At 47.2% G+C, this 15,646-nt stretch overlaps 1 protein-coding gene across 1 annotated transcript in view; it reads right to left on the reverse strand.

Moving 5' to 3' along the window:
* The window catches only part of EIF4A3 (eukaryotic translation initiation factor 4A3), a 13,012-nt gene extending 4,550 nt beyond the window's left edge, over positions 1–8,462 (reverse strand). The window contains exons 1-8 of the mRNA XM_027080926.1: positions 8,254–8,462; positions 6,136–6,208; positions 5,447–5,513; positions 4,512–4,574; positions 3,566–3,698; positions 3,291–3,371; positions 1,173–1,314; positions 572–710 (exon numbers count right to left, since the gene is read on the reverse strand). Of these exons, the coding sequence (XP_026936727.1) occupies positions 572–710; positions 1,173–1,314; positions 3,291–3,371; positions 3,566–3,698; positions 4,512–4,574; positions 5,447–5,513; positions 6,136–6,208; positions 8,254–8,422 (867 nt within the window). The 5' untranslated portion in view covers positions 8,423–8,462. The remainder of the gene's footprint in view (positions 1–571; positions 711–1,172; positions 1,315–3,290; positions 3,372–3,565; positions 3,699–4,511; positions 4,575–5,446; positions 5,514–6,135; positions 6,209–8,253) is intronic.
* Between the last annotated feature and the right edge of the window lie 7,184 nt (positions 8,463–15,646).

The following is a 15,646-nucleotide window of genomic DNA, read 5'->3' on the forward strand; positions in this document are numbered from 1 at the left end:
ATATAAATAAGTTCAAATCTTTTTATATATATATATATATATATAAATAAATAAATAAATAAATAAACAAAACTCACGCTAATCCTCACTGGCTGTGTAGAAAACTTAATTCTGCCCAGCAAATATCGGGGCAAAAATTCTCTTAAAAGACAATATGTCACGGTTCTCATTTGAAATTTAAGTTCAAATCTTTTTTGGAATGTGGTCCAAATCTTGTTCCTATTCCAAGGAGAGCTGCCAGGGTTCTCAGCTCCGCCGGCACATCAGCATCACCTGGGAGCTCAAAGAACGTGTGTCCAGGCCCCACCTGAACCAATGACCCAGAGCCTTCAGTCAAGGGACCAGATCAACACCCTGTACACGTTCCCTGGATACACCCGCTTGTCCGCTCATCGTCCACGGTGACTTTGAGCTAAAGGGCAGAGCCCAGTGGCTGCCCGAGGAGACCACGTACCCAGAGCCTAAAGCACGTAATTCTGGTCCTCAACAGAAAATACCTGACCTAAGTTCTATGAAAACCAATCTTTGGTTTTCGCCACAAGGACATTAAAGAGCCAGGATGGCCGCGCACCTTCCTCTTGGTGTTACAGAAGATAACAGCCTGAGTGATGGTCAGCGTGTCATAGAGGTCACACAGCGTGTCGAACTTCCACTCTTCTCTCTCCACAGCCACAAAAAACTGCTTGATGCCTTCCAGAGTCAGTTCATCACTGGAGGACAAACACAATCCTGTCAACTCATCCTTCCAACCAAAACTTGAGGACGTGCGCAGGCCAGGGACTGTTCCAGGCACGGGCCCAACCCCCAGCGGCCCAGGAGCCTGGGCATTAAACCCCCGCCCCTCCCGCCAGCCACATCCTCCTAGGAGTCGCCACTTCCACCACATGGGCCCAAGCCCTGGATCAGTATGAACCTTTAACCACACCTTGTATATGGTTCTAAACAAAGTGTTCGGCTGTTCAATAGAATACACATTTTACTGCCAATCGTAAATAATTCCATCAATAAGTAAATACTATCAGCAAATTTTTAAATTTGGAATTACTGGATCAAAGGAGACTATATAAAAGCTGGCTTTTCAAAAGAGAAAATTAAAAAGAAATTTCATGTTTTAAAACCCAAATACAACTATGCTATGTTTTAGTCCCACCTGAGAAGTAGGGCATCCTCACCGTTTCACCAAAATGCGGATAGGGTCAGTCATGAACTTGTTGGTCATCTCCAGGATCTCATGGGGCAGTGTGGCACTGATAAGCACCACCTGAGTGGCCGGGGGCAAGTACCTGTACACATCGTAGATCTGTTCTTTGAAACCTGGGATGAGGAATGAGACACACGGGGAATTTTTAAGGCTGCACACTTTGAAACAGAAGTTGCACATCAACTGTTCACATTTAACTGGATGCAGCACTGTGACTGTAAAGATGCAAGATTTCACACGGAAGCTTCTTCCAGAGCTGGACCAAATTCTCACATCCCCTCTCCTCTCCCTGGTGTGCTCTAGGGATCAGAGCCCCACCCAAGAGTCCTGGATGCCAACAGGTAAAAGCAACAGAAACCTGACCCCTGAGCCCACAACCTCAGACCCTTGCAGGTAGTTTCACATCTCAGTTCCAGCTGCTGCTGCTCTGTGAGGGTATGCATCCACTGTGGCCAGATCTAACACATTTTAAATAAATCCAGAGATCTAGATTTTTTTCTTTTCTTTTTTTTGCGGTACGCGGGCCTCTCACTGTTGTGGCCTCTCCCGTTGCGGAGCACAGGCTCCAGACGCGCAGGCTCAGCGGCCATGGCTCGCAGGTCCCAGCCGCTCCGCGCCATGTGGGATCTTCCCGGACCGGGGCACGAACCCGTGTCCCCTGCATCGGCAGGCGGACTCTCAACCACCATGCCACCAGGGATGCCCGAGATCTAGATTTTCACCAAAAAAATCTCCACTTAAATAAAAAGCCGCTGAGCCTGCACGTCCGGAGCCTGTGCTCCGCAACGGGAGAGGCCACAACAGTGAGAAGCCCGCGTACCGCAAAAAAAAAAAAAAAAAAAAAAAATCTCCCACAGATACTGACCCATGCTGTACACCTGAAAATGTTACATGTCAATTATACCTTAATTTAAAAACCTCCCAATTAAATAATGCAGCTAGTTTACATTATTTCATATGGTGCAGGCTGAATAAAACCCAATGGCAAGCAGGACCTGGCCCTCGGGTCACCACACCACCACCTCTGCAGGACGGGTTAGGAGGCTGACGTGTGAGAAGGGGACAGGTGGCTGCGAGGTTCTGACTGTAGAGATCAGGGGGCCAGAAGCTACATTTCCGACACGTTCCCAGCTGACATAGATGCCACTGGTTCTGGAGACCTCACTTTGTAGTAACTGTACCTTTAACTTAGCTGAAGAGCAGGGCCTCCAGGTAAGGGGCCCAAGACAGAGGTGGGTGGAGGGCTGCTCCAAGGGGTGGCATCAGCCTCTAGGCTCCTGAGAGAACTGCTCAAGAACCAGGGAACAGGAAAACGCTTGAGAAGAACCCCATGAGTTACCGGTGACTCCTGAGAAGCAAAATATTCCCTTCACGCCAGGTGACCCCAATGTCTAAGGGGACGACCCACCCGACCCCCTGGTATGGAAGTAAGACTGGAGGGGGGTGTGCAGGGAGGGGAGGCTTGAAGACACTGTGAGGTACTGCCCGCAGCTGTTACTCAACCAAGGTGACAGCTGTCGTTATGCATTTCCCAGTTGCTGTGCTAAGAGCAAAACTGCTATGACTTACGGGTCCTCACATATTTGTCCTCATACGTTTTGGGAGAAATACATGAAATACACCCCAATTCTAGAAATTTGCCTTGAAAAATAACCGATAAAAGAGTAAAAACAACCTGGACAACCAATAAAATACAACTAGTGAAATAAATTATGGAACATCCAAACCACAAAATACCCTACTGCCATGTAACAAGATTTATTCAGCTATCTGTTCACCCCTTCCCCACCACCAGGCATCTCTGCACCACATCCCAGCTCCACGCCGCAGCCATCTGTGCTCACGCACCACACAACGAGCAGTACCCCATCAGTTTGGCTGAAATGCTGTTGTTCTGGTTGTCATCAGTCTTACAAACCACTACCATAAAAAAATCAGTTTTATGTTCCTAAGTGCACCCAGGGCATAACTGTTTTCCACAAAGAACATACTACTTATACTGAGTTCATTAGTTCCACATTTCCATTTTACACGGTGAAAATTTAAGAATTTTACATCAATAGAAAATGAATTCTTTTGTTACTCATACCTTTATTCAACATTTCATCAGCCTCATCCAAAACCAACATCTTGATAGCACGTGTCCTCAAACTTCTGCGACGAATCATATCTATAAAATCAGATTTTGAAATAAGTAGACCTCAGGCTATAAGAGCCAGCCATTTCAACCAGTTTCCACAGCATTTCAGGGACCTTCCCTCCACTTCTTACAAGTTACTCAAATGCAAAAATCCACTATGTAGCATATCAAATTGAAAATGGTCCTCTATTGTTTAAGCACTTTTTATAGACAAAAGCAATTACCAAAGACACGCCCAGGTGTGCCAGCGACAACATGCTGTCCATAATCCAGTTTCCTGATGTCCTCCCCCACGTTGGTGCCCCCAATGCAGGCATGGCACTGGACGTTCATGTAGTCACCCAAAGCAAGCAGGCCCTGAATTAAAACACAGATTCACGTTCAAAGTCTGCCCCAAGACTGCTATGAAGTCCGAAACATCTGAGTTCCCCCAAAATGAAGATTGTTTCTATTCTAGTTTAAGATGACCACCGGGTATTGTTTATGCCATTATTTCTATCATAAAACTACAGAGAGCCCAAGTCTCCTCCTTCCACTCTTTTCTGTGCCAGAATGAAGTCAGTTTTACTGTTTTCTCATTACAAAAGCAGTATGTATTTACAGAAAAATAAGAAAATATATAAAATTCATAATCCTATCCACCCACAGATGCTATTAACATCTTAATAGATACACTTCCAAAATGTTTATACTATAAAAACAAAATACTTACAATTATTTTTAATATTTTTGGAAGAAAATTACAATTCTAAGATTGTAAAAAACTATTGGAATCACACAAGCTACACTAACAATGACTTCACACAAACCAGCAACTCATATGTGATTTATCACAAAATGTTAGGAATCAGGGAAAAAAAACCTGACAGAACAGAAAAACCGGATTAGATTAAGTCAATCAGTTGGCTTGAACAGCGTGGGATTAGGGAGGGAGGTTAGGTATGCCGGCCCACCTACTGACTGCTCAACTCCAGCTTAGTCAGATATCCACACAGACTTTACAATCAGCCCTCCCTAACCTTGGATCCAACCAACTTCGCATCATGTAGTGTTGTAGTACATATTCATTTTTTAAAACCTGCATATAAATGGATCCATGCAGTTCTAACCCATGTTGTTTAGGGTGAACTGTACTTGCAAATACGACAGTGCCATCTTTAACTGTCTTACCTTCTGGATCTGTACAGCTAACTCTCTCGTTGGAGCCAAGATCAAAGCTTGGGTTTCACGAACCTGGTAAAATAATTTGTCGGAAAATAGAGAATCTCAGTATCTTCACGGTAGATTGCACTAATTCAGACTCAGATCTATTTTGAATATTATCTCAAGTTAACCACACATCTGATTTCAGGTAAGCGAACCTGAATGTTACTTAAATTGCATATCCAGTGATAATGGGTATACTGGTCAGGATTCTTGTTTACAGACAAGAATTTCCACTAGTTAAAAAAATCTCCCAGTTTACAGACATAGAAAACAAACTTATGGTTACCAAAGGGGAAAGGGTGGAGGGAGGGATAAATTAGGAGTCTGCGATTAAAATATACACACTACTATGTAAAAAAAGAGATAACCAAAAAGGACCTACTGTATAGCACAGGGAACTATATAGATCTGAATCACTTTGCTATACACCCGAAACTAACACAGCATTGTAAATCAACAAAATTTCAATAAAAATTTTTAAAAGACTCTCAGTTTAAATAAAAAGGAATTTATGACAGGATATTAGCTCAGATATTAGTGTGCATTTAAGATTCTCTTTAAAAAATGTGCTTAATCAGTACAACTAGAGATATTTAAGAACTGTACTTCTTTTTTTTTTTTTTTTTTTGCGGTACGCGGGCCTCTCACTGTTGTGGCCTCTCCCGTTGCGGAGCACAGGCTCCGGACGCGCAGGCTCAGCGGCCGTGGCTCACGGGCCCAGCCGCTCCGCGGCATGTGGGATCTTCCCAGACCGGGGCACAAACCCGTGTCCCCTGCATCGGCAGGCGGACTCTCAACCACTGCGCCACCAGGGAAGCCCAGAACTGTACCTCTTGAACACTGTAGTTACGGAAGGTAAAGGAAGTATTTCCTAGGATTAAAGAGAAGTTTAAGATTACCTGAATATCCAAACACTGGAGGACAGAAATACTGAAGGTGGCTGTTTTGCCTGTACCAGACTGAGATCTAGTAAAGAAAACACAGATAAATGGGATTTAGAGTGATGGGCTACATGCCACTGCTCCCATTCATGTAACCCCCGCCCCAGCAGTGCTCTGAGGAGATGAGCTGCAGAAGCACTGGGCAGCTTTTTCCAAGTCGATTCCCCCACACCCCCTGACCAATATCTTAACTGCAAGGTGGTGGGACTCAGGCATAATGTCACAACTTTTAAATCACGGGTGATAAGGACAGTAAATGTGGCCTTTGCAGCAGGGGTTGACAGAGCTGCAGAATCTATAGAATGGCTGTTAGAGGTGGCAAAAAAAAGATTCCTCTTTATATAATTCTTTTCTACGACTTCAGACTTTTTTTTTGTCAATGAGTCTTTAAAAATTAGGCAAATAGGGAATAATGTTATTAAAAGAGTATTATATACAATTCCATATGCCAAATAATAGGTTAAGTAAATCTGGCTTAAAAAAAAAAAAAGAAAGCTTTCTAGAGTGGAGGATGCAAAACTAAAAACAAACAGCCCATAGCTGAAGTCAAGGCAAGAGCTGGTAACGGCATCTGAATGAAGAAGCACTGAACTACACACTGCTGTGCTAACCAGCACCTGACTCCCCCTCTGCATGAGCAGACTTACTGTGCAATGACATCTCTCCCTTTAATTATCTGCTTAATAGCTCGCTGCTGGATTGCTGATGGTTTTTCAAAACCTGTAAATCAAAACAGAAAAAATGAGCTCTAACCACTAGGACAGCATACTTGCAACCATACACTGGAGCTCCTTGTGCCGAGGATGTTACCTTTTTAAAATCCCCCACCCCCTCCTTAACCCAATGTCCAACGTACTAAGCTCTCAAGAAACAGCTGCTGAATGAAGTAGGCTGAAGTGGATTTTTATACTAACATACCATCTTACACAGACACAATCTCTAAGGAACACTGTTGCAAAATAGAGACACCCCAGTTAGGTTAAAAAATGTTGGTGGTTACTCCTGGAGAATGGGGTGAGGGAGGCTCATATTTTACTCCAATTACTTGTGTATTGTTTGACTATATTACAATAACTTGCACTAATGGGGTTTTTTTTGTATTACTTTTTAAGTTAAAAAAAGGAATATAAACCCATCAGTGCTGTAGTCACCACTCCCCACCAGCAGTAAGTCTGCAGGTTGTTTGTTATCACCTACAACCCCATTTCATCTACTCCTCCTGCCTTGATGCAGCTACATGAACTACAACACCACCCCTCTACTGTCCAAGTAAACAAACAAAACTTTACGTACAAATAATGTACTTTAATTAATTTTGGTAGCCTTTTAAAATGTAGTACAATTTCCCATCTAACACAAAAGCAAATATAACAGATGATTTAAACCCTCAGGATGACCCAGCAAGTAGATGGGAAACTAAAAACAGTGTTTTAGGGCAGGGACGTCCTGGGTGCCAAGAGGCAGGCAGGGCTGTCGGCCACACTACGAGGGCCAGCTGCAATGGTTCTTCACCTCCCATTCCCTCCGTACCTTCTCTGTGCTAGACTGTCATGACATCATGAACTGTTGGATAAAAAAGATGTCGGCCCCAGTCCCAGGCATTAAGCATAGATGCTGATCACGCCCATCTACATCCCCAACCCGAACTCTTCCCAACTGCTTCCTTGACATCTCCTACTGGATGGTTTACAGGTCCCTCAAGCTCTCCTCATTCAAGAAGAGCTCCCTCGAGTGCTCCCCGCCTGAGGAGAGGGCATCATCACCTGCCCAGTTACTCAAACATCCAGGACTTTCATCTCCTGCTCACATTCAACCCATCAGCAAACTCTGTTAGTACTCCATCTCCACCACAATACCATCATCACTCCCCTGGACTGGAACAAAAGCCTCCTAACATCTCCCTGCTTCCTCTCCTGCCTCACCTCCCCCCATATCCAGACACCCAGGACCACCTGTGACTGTAAATCTGATCCCATCACTTCCCTGCTTAAAACCCTCCAATGGCCTCCCACTGCACTTAGAAATAAAATTCAAACTCTATCACCTCGCACCATGCTTTTCAAGATCTGCGCCCCCCCCCCCCCAAAAAAAAAACTCGCTCCTAGGCTCCCAGGACAGGGAGATTCTTTCTGTTCCTGGAATGCATAAGGCTCCCAGCTGCAGGGTCCTGGCACCAGCTGCCCAGTTCTACCATAATCTTCTCATAACGGGTTCCTTAGCCCAGATCTCAGCTCAAATGCCAGCCCCTCCTGGGAGCCCCCTTACCTATGTGCTCTATTTTAACTCTCTCCTCTCGCCAATCACGCTTATAAAGTTATCCCGCTTTAGTTTCTTCGTAGCCATTACCACTGACTATATAATCCTTCTCCCAAACATAACAAGCTCCCTAAGGCCTGCCTGGTTCACTGCTAAGCCGCCAGTGCCTAGAGCCGCGCACGTTCCTAGCACCTGGCAGGTGCAAGACAATCATCTGCTGAATGAGTGACTCCGGGGTGCAAGGAGGACCCTGCAGACCTCGCGGGACGCTGCAGCCCTCGCGTGACCCAGCATGGCGCCCCGCCGGGAAAACAGCACCCGAACCGGCCGACACAGACGGGGGTGGGGACACGTGCTGGGGGCAGGGGTCGCCCGTCAGGGCCCCCGGGCTCGGCCTCAGCCCCGACCCCCAGCCCCGCGGCGGCCGCACTCCCAGTCTCGGGAACCACCCCCGGCTGGGCCCCCCGCCTCCCCGCGGGCGCCCTAGCCCGCGGCCCGAGCTCACCGACCGTAGGCGTAGATACCGCGCAGCAGGTCCTCCCGCAGGCCCATGGTGTCGAACGTGGGGGTCACGTCCACCTCCTCACTGGTCTCGAATTCCACTTTGGTCATGTCTTCCTCTTTGAGCAGCCGCTTCCGCGCCGAGCCCGACGTCGCCATTGTAGCTGTAGCCGCCATGATTCCGAGCAGGCTAAGAGCCAAGCTCGCGTCTCAGAGGAAAGCGGAAGCAGGGCCCCGCGCCGCCGCTGCCAGGAACTGACGTCATAGCACGAGCGTGCGTGCGTGCGTACGAGCGTGCGTCAGGGCCAAGCCTCGGAAGGGGCGGGGAGCTCCTGGTCACGTGAAAGGGAAAGGGCGCCTGCTGCAGGGAAAGGGGCGGTGCTGCAGCTCTTGCGCAGGAGGGGCTCCCGCGGGATCTCGCGGAACCGTGCTCCGCCCACCCCTACAAACGGTGCGGAGGCGGCAGGGCCCAGCGGTTCGTACTGGGTGTGGTACTGCCGGCCTGGCTCTTCGGCTGATGTAGCCCTTTCCAATAACTGGATCCTCCGCGCGGGATGGTAGACCTCGCGCCCCTGCAGACGGGCTGCGGACCGCGCCAGGGCGCCCCTGCTCAGGGCGGGGTCTGCAGGCGGCCCTGCTTCGAGTGGGAACCTGGGCGCGCGTCCCCACCGGTATCCATTCCTTCGTGTGTACGCATGTTCCGACGTTGTCGCCGGCCGGGGACGCCGGCAAACGCATTACTACTCGTTATCATTGCCGCCCGATGGAAAACCTCACTGCACATTGTCTGCTTTTGGAAAGTCTGGAATCTTTAACTGCCTGCTTGTCAGCTCTCACTTTAACACCCCCAGGCCGGTTTTTAACCCCCTAAGGGAAAAGCCCCTACCCGGGGTCGAGTGTGTTGGGAGAGTAAGGGTCCTGCGACGGCCCCCGGCACCAGGACCCCCAGAGCTGGCCGCGTGACCTTGGGCCGCGCCTTGCTGGACTGTGCGTCTGTTCATTAAGGCCCTGGATTCCGCGTGTCTGGCGGAGGTGCTGATAAATCCCGCCCTGCAGAAAAGATGACCCTGGAGGTGACGGCTTTCGGTTGCCCTGTAGACTATTTCCAGTTATGCCATGTTACCCTAAACTTCTTTAAGTGCCTCTAAAAATCCGGCTCCCGAACCACCGTCACCACCTGACGCGCGTTCATCTGTGTTGTGTGAAAAGAGCGTTTTTAACTTTGTGAAACTTATACTTGCCCAAGCTCAAGCTCTGTCCTTTCTCATTGCTTGCTTGCCTCGCATCACTGGGCACATCGTTCATCTCTTTAACAGCCTCTTTCCAGGACTGCTTGAACGCTGTCCTGTTGTGAAGGTTAATTTAGTGAAAACTTTTAGCGGTAATCATTTTATCCACTAAACCAGGCGCACTTAGAATGCAGAGGTTTGCAGTATGTTGACAGCGAACAAGGAAATGGGGGGGTCTTACTTGCCCTGAAGCTCTTGCCCTGACTTTGGAATATGTCCAGACCTTACAAGATAATTGACCTGATAAACATGCCTGATAAGGATGCCAGTATCAGTCAAATATTTATAAATCTGAATTTCTTTCTTAGACTTTAAAGTAAATAAAATGCAAATATAAGTTCTTATGTCTTCTCACTCCACAAAGAGTTGAGTTATACACTACCCTCTCTGAAGTTGCCCACACTCCGTTTTGCAAGCTGTGCCCTAGGGCAGTGTCGTAAAACGCACACAGGTTTCAGCCTTAGTATAAGAAAAGAATGTGAAAGACCTCATTAATAATTTTTATACTGATTATGTGTTGAAATGTCCATATTTTTGATACACTGAGTTAAAATATGTCATTTAATTTCACCCATTTCTTTTTACTTTTTAAAATATGACTACTAGAAACATTTTAATTATATGTGGTATTCCTATTAGATGGTGCTGCTCTAGGTACTTAACAGCATGTGAAATAACCTTGCCAAGGGTATGGGGAAAGAGTAAACTGAAGATCGCTGACTTTATGAATCTGATATCAATGGGGAGGGGATGAAATTATTGCACTCTTCTACTAAGTTTGAAGAGGATGATTGCCTCTTCTGTACTTATCGAGAGATTTTTGATCTTATTCATGATCCCCCTGGACTTGTCTCTTGCCTTCACATATTTATATTTTATGCCATTTTCCTGGCAATGTCCCTTTCGCTCAATGTCTGAATTCACATCTTAAAGCCCTCTTCCTTTTGTTTGGCGCCAATAACTTTTTAGACCACAGTCCGTGAAGATGACGAGAGTCAGGGGTGGGCGTGGGCGTGCTGTGTCAGGGAACAAAGGTCTCAAGTGAAGCAGTGGCAACCAAGCCGACTTGGCCTTAGTCCTCCTTGAGGATCCTCTAATCAAAGGGGTTGACCCCTCCCCCAAGATAACGACAGAAGGGGCAGGTCCACCGGGAGGCCTCTTTGGGATGATAAGGAGTGTACCTGCACTCTTCCAGGAACTAGGAGCTGGCAGTGGGCACAATAGGTCATAGAGAGCCATGTTTTTATTACTCAGGAAAGAGGGCTCTGGGTAATTGCAACCAGGATAAGAGCTCCTCTCAGGAGAAGAGGTTTTTCTCTTTTTTTCTCAAACACGGTGCCAATTTTCATAAGGCCTGTACGATGCTCAACAAAGGTCTCAGTGTCACTAAGATCCGAGATCCGAAATGCACTTTGCTTTTTTTTTTTTTTCCTTTTTTGTGGCCTTGCCAGGCAGCATGCAGGATCTTAGTTCCCTGACCAGGTATCAAAGCCAGGCCCCCCCATCCCCCGAAGTGAGTGGACGCGCTGAGTCCTAACCACTGGACCACCAGGGAATTCCCTGAAACGTGCTTTGCTTTATCAACGGCAGGTGAGAATAACCTAGGCAGTCGTGTGTTGGAACATGCCTGGCTCTTCTCCCTATTTGTTGAAATACTTGCTCTGCGTAGCTATGTTATGCTGGACCTAAGCCTCCACAGTTGACCCTTGAGCAACATGGGGGTTGGGGGCGCCAACTCCCTGCATATTCGAAAATCCAAGTATAACCTTTGACTGCCCCCAAACTTAACTACTAATAGCCTACTGTTGACCGGAAGCCTTACCCATAACCTATAGTCGATTAACACATGTTGTATTTATATGTATTATACACTGTATTCTTACAATAAAGTAAGCTAGAGAAAAGAAAATGTTAAGAAAATCATAAGGAAGAGAAAATACATTTACAGTACTGTACTGTAATAATTGATACCCCAAGTTTACATTGTCTGTTTGAAACAGAGCAGGACACAATGGTCCTTCCCCTCTGTCCTCCACCTGCCTTTTGTCTGTGGTAAAACTTTAGCCAAAGAATAAGTTAAATCAAAGTGGGAAGATGCAGAAACAAAAGAAAATCGTCCAAGACTAAATAATGATAGTTTAGTCATTAAGCAAAGTCAAGGACCTTTAGTTCCTCCACAAGGGCTGTAGATAATATTCTGAGCCGTGTCCTGTGAGCTGTCTTATAGATGCTGAAGCCCCAAGGACCAATTTCAAGATGATTGTCAGCTGACTGTGCTGCTTCTACATGTAGCCCCCTCCCTCTGCCTATAAAAACTCTTGCCCCCTGATTGTCAGGTGGGGGGAGTTGGCCTTTGGACAGGTGTCCGCCTCCCCCCACCTGCCATTCTCAGCAATAAAGCAAACTTTCCTTTCCACCAACCTTGCCTCTTTATTTGCCATTGAGCGGCGAGCCGCCGGACCCCGCTTTCAGTTACATGTTTACAAGATGAATCATCCGTCTCTCAGTACCTACATCAATATTGCCTCACATGATATAAAACACTGTAGATGTTACCTGCACAGTTCAAACTCCTGTTGTTCAAGTGTCGACTGTGACTAAGTTCATCAGTACCACTTTTTGAAATTCCATATATATACATTGGTATTTGTTTTTCTCTTTCTGGCTTACTTCACTCTGTATGACAGATTCTAGGTCCAACCACCTCACCACAAATAACTCAATTTCATTCCTTTTTAGGGCAGGAATAAAGATGCAGACGTAGAGAACGGATTTGAGGGCACGGTGGCGGGGGGGCAAGGGGAAGCTGGGATGAAGTGAGAGAGTAGCACTGACATATATACACTACCAAATGTAAAATGGATGGCTAGTGGGAAGCTGCTGCATAGCACAAGGAGATCAACTCGATGCTGTGTGACGATCTAGAGGGATGAGATAGGGAGGGAGGCTCAAGAGGGAGGGGATATGGGGATATATGTATACATATAGCTGATTCACTTTGTTGTACAGCAGAAACTAACAAAACACTGTAAAGCATTTATACTCCAATAAAGATGTGAAAAAAAAAGCTATCTCCTAGAAACTTCTGATCAGAAAAAAAAAAAAGTCAACTGTACTTACAAAGCAAGAATTGACAGCCCACATCAGTTGTCAGTACATAATTCCACTGCTTAAATGTCCAGATTAATGTTTCAATTTTTATCAGAAACCTCCATTGCAATTTCAACTAAGGAGTGCAGGTATATATCTTGTCTTAATAATTTTACTGCTGGGAAAACTAACGCCCAGCCTGTTAAGTTAAAAGTAACTTCCAGCGCAGCAAGGGGTAGAAGCTGCCCCACTCTGAGTCCCCAAAAAAAGTGTGTTTATATGGCTTACCATGCCTGCATCCTTTGTCCCAGGGCTCTGGGTCACCCAGGTGGACCTGCCTGTTATGTCTGGGCACAGCCCTCTGTCTCCTGCACCTCACTTCCCATGCTTTCCAAATCTGTGGGAGGGAGGTTATCTCTCCTGATTAGACTAATCTCGAGGAGGGCAGGCCCATGTCTGTTTTGTTCCCCAGCGCTGCCCTAGTACAGCGTGGTGTGCCTGGATGTCCACCGCAAGAGGGGAAGAAGAGCCCAGGAACTCTCCCAGCTCATGCCGGAGGGGTGGGCAAGACAGGAGCAGCTCAGCGGGCGCTACCTGAGGAGCTGCCCTGCCTCTTCCCTGAACCTTTATTGGACTCAGGGTGTACACAATCAAGTCAGCTCATCTTGTCTGGGATGGGTGGAAGATTCGGTGTAGTGCTGCTGGGCTGGGCTGGGTTTCCATAAATCATCACCACAGGAGTTGATGTCCTGGATCCTAGGGGCTGTACCCAAAGAGCGACTTCCTGCCAGAAACCTCACCTATCACCTGGTATTAAATGACAAACACTGTTCCTTTGTAGGCACAGCCACCTCTAACCCACCCAGCAGGCAGGGCACCTTACTAAACATCACCAGATCCCACCCAGCTGGACCCGGGACTCCACACTGCTGGCATCTGACATTTTGGCCATGTGCCTGGAGCATCTTCCTGGTGCAGGCGCTGTTCCAGGGGCTGTATTGGGTGGCAAACAGGACAGACAGTGCTGTCCTCATGGAGCTTGTGTTCCAGAGGAGGGCAATAAATAACTGTAGGCTTTGTAATTTCTGTGATTCAGATAAAATGAGGCAAAGTGGCAGACTTAATGGGTTGCAGATTTACCAGGTGACTGGAGGAAGGTTCCACGTGAATTGTGAGAAGAGGTGGCTGCGGTAACATCCCAGGTTCCAGCAAGAAGGCACAGGGAGTGTGGAGACCCCCAGGTGGACTGGGGATTGACACAATCAAGGGACAGAAAGCCAGCATGGTTGCAGCATCGAGAATGTCGGCAAGAGGGGGAGTGGGAGAAGGGGTGAACAGGGCCAGATCATAAAAGGTCTTATAGACTATGAAATAGAGTTTAAATGCATCATGGTTGCCATAGGAGCCACTTCAGGGTTGTCTTTCTTTGTGGGGAGAGGATTCATTCTGATAAACAGTTTGGGAAGATGACCTGCTTTTCACTTTTCACCCTTTTGGCTAAGATCAAGTGTAGAAAGATGACCTGGCTGCAGCAAGAGGTTGAAAGGTTGGCGTAAAGGGGCCAGAGAGGAGCTGGGAGCCCCGTTGGAGAGGTGGTGGTGGCTGCTGGAGCTGATGCAGTGGAGATGGTGAGAGGAGGGCTCAGGAGACATTCTGGACAGGGCTGACACATGGGATAGAGGGAGCTGTTAGGGTTTAAAGGATGAAAATTGGCTCCTGGGTTTCAGGTGTGAGCATCTGGGTGGTACCATCATGAGATGGGGAAGCCATGGGCAGCAGTGTTGTGCTGGTTTGAGGGCAAAACCAACAGATCCAACAAACACATGTGCCCATGTGTTCATAGCCATAGGACTCACAACAGCCAAAAGGTAGGAACAACCCAATGTCCACTGACAGATGAATGGATAAACACAACGTGCTCCACCCACACAATGGGACATTATTCAGCCATTATGCTACACGAAAGGAGCCAGACCTCCAAGGTCACATATGTATGATTCCATTGATGTGAAATGTCCAAATTAGCCAAGTCCATAGAGACAGAAAGCAGCTGAGTGGTTACCAGGGAATGGGGGGAGGGGCTGCTTGATGGGCACAGGTTTTCTTTTTGGAGTGACAAAAATATTTTGGAACTAGATAGAGGAGATGGTTGCACAGCATTGTGAATGTACTAAATGCCACTGAATTGTTCACTTTAAAATGGTTAATTTTATGTTATGTGAATTTCACCTCAATTAACAAACCTTTTTTATGGTAGATCTGTGCTTGAGCCCAGGATTTCTGGGCTGCAGCACGCTATGCCAACCAAGTGTCCGCACTAAGTTCAGCATCAATATGGTGACCTCCCGGGAGTGAGGGACCACCAGGTTGTCTAAGGAGGGGTGAACTGGCCCAGGTCAGAAACGGAGCAGGTCAAAACTCCCATGCTGATGAGTAGTGGGACTGCGCCTGTGAATAACCATTGCACTCCAGCCTGAGCAACTTAGCAAGACCCTGTCTCTTAAAAAAAAGGAAAAAAAGGATCTGATTTCCCTGGGTTAAATTTGAGATGCCTAGGTATCCAAGGGGAGTTGTCAGGTAGGCAGTTGCATGTTCAAATGTGAGAAGCAGCAGGGAATGACCGGTCTCACCTGTTCCTGTGGAAATTGCTGCTTCCCGAATTCCCCTGGCCCACTCCCCGCTTTGGTGCGGGCCAGGGTGAGTGTGTGTGGGGGTCCGTGCTCCCATGCAGAGGCCAGTGAGCCACACTTCAGCCTGGAACCCTGTCCCCGGGTGCTCTCTGCTGCGAGTCTGAACTTTATTCCTACAGGGCCTTCCCTGTAGCACCTGCATTCGCAAGTGGTGTTAGCATCTTGATTCCAAGGCAAACCCAGAACCCCCACCAACTCCCTACATTTTATGGATAAAGTAGCACCCAGAGGCCCTCCACAGAGTGCCCAGGGCGTTCACAATGACCGTCTATCGTTCACTCCTGGATCCTTTATTGATTGCTGCCGGGGGCTGTGCTCACCAGGTGGTGCTA

Source organism: Aethalodelphis obliquidens, unplaced genomic scaffold (assembly GCF_003676395.1).
Source record: "Aethalodelphis obliquidens isolate GAN/ISIS:26980383/991018 unplaced genomic scaffold, ASM367639v1 scaffold44, whole genome shotgun sequence".
NCBI lineage: Eukaryota > Metazoa > Chordata > Mammalia > Artiodactyla > Delphinidae > Aethalodelphis > Aethalodelphis obliquidens.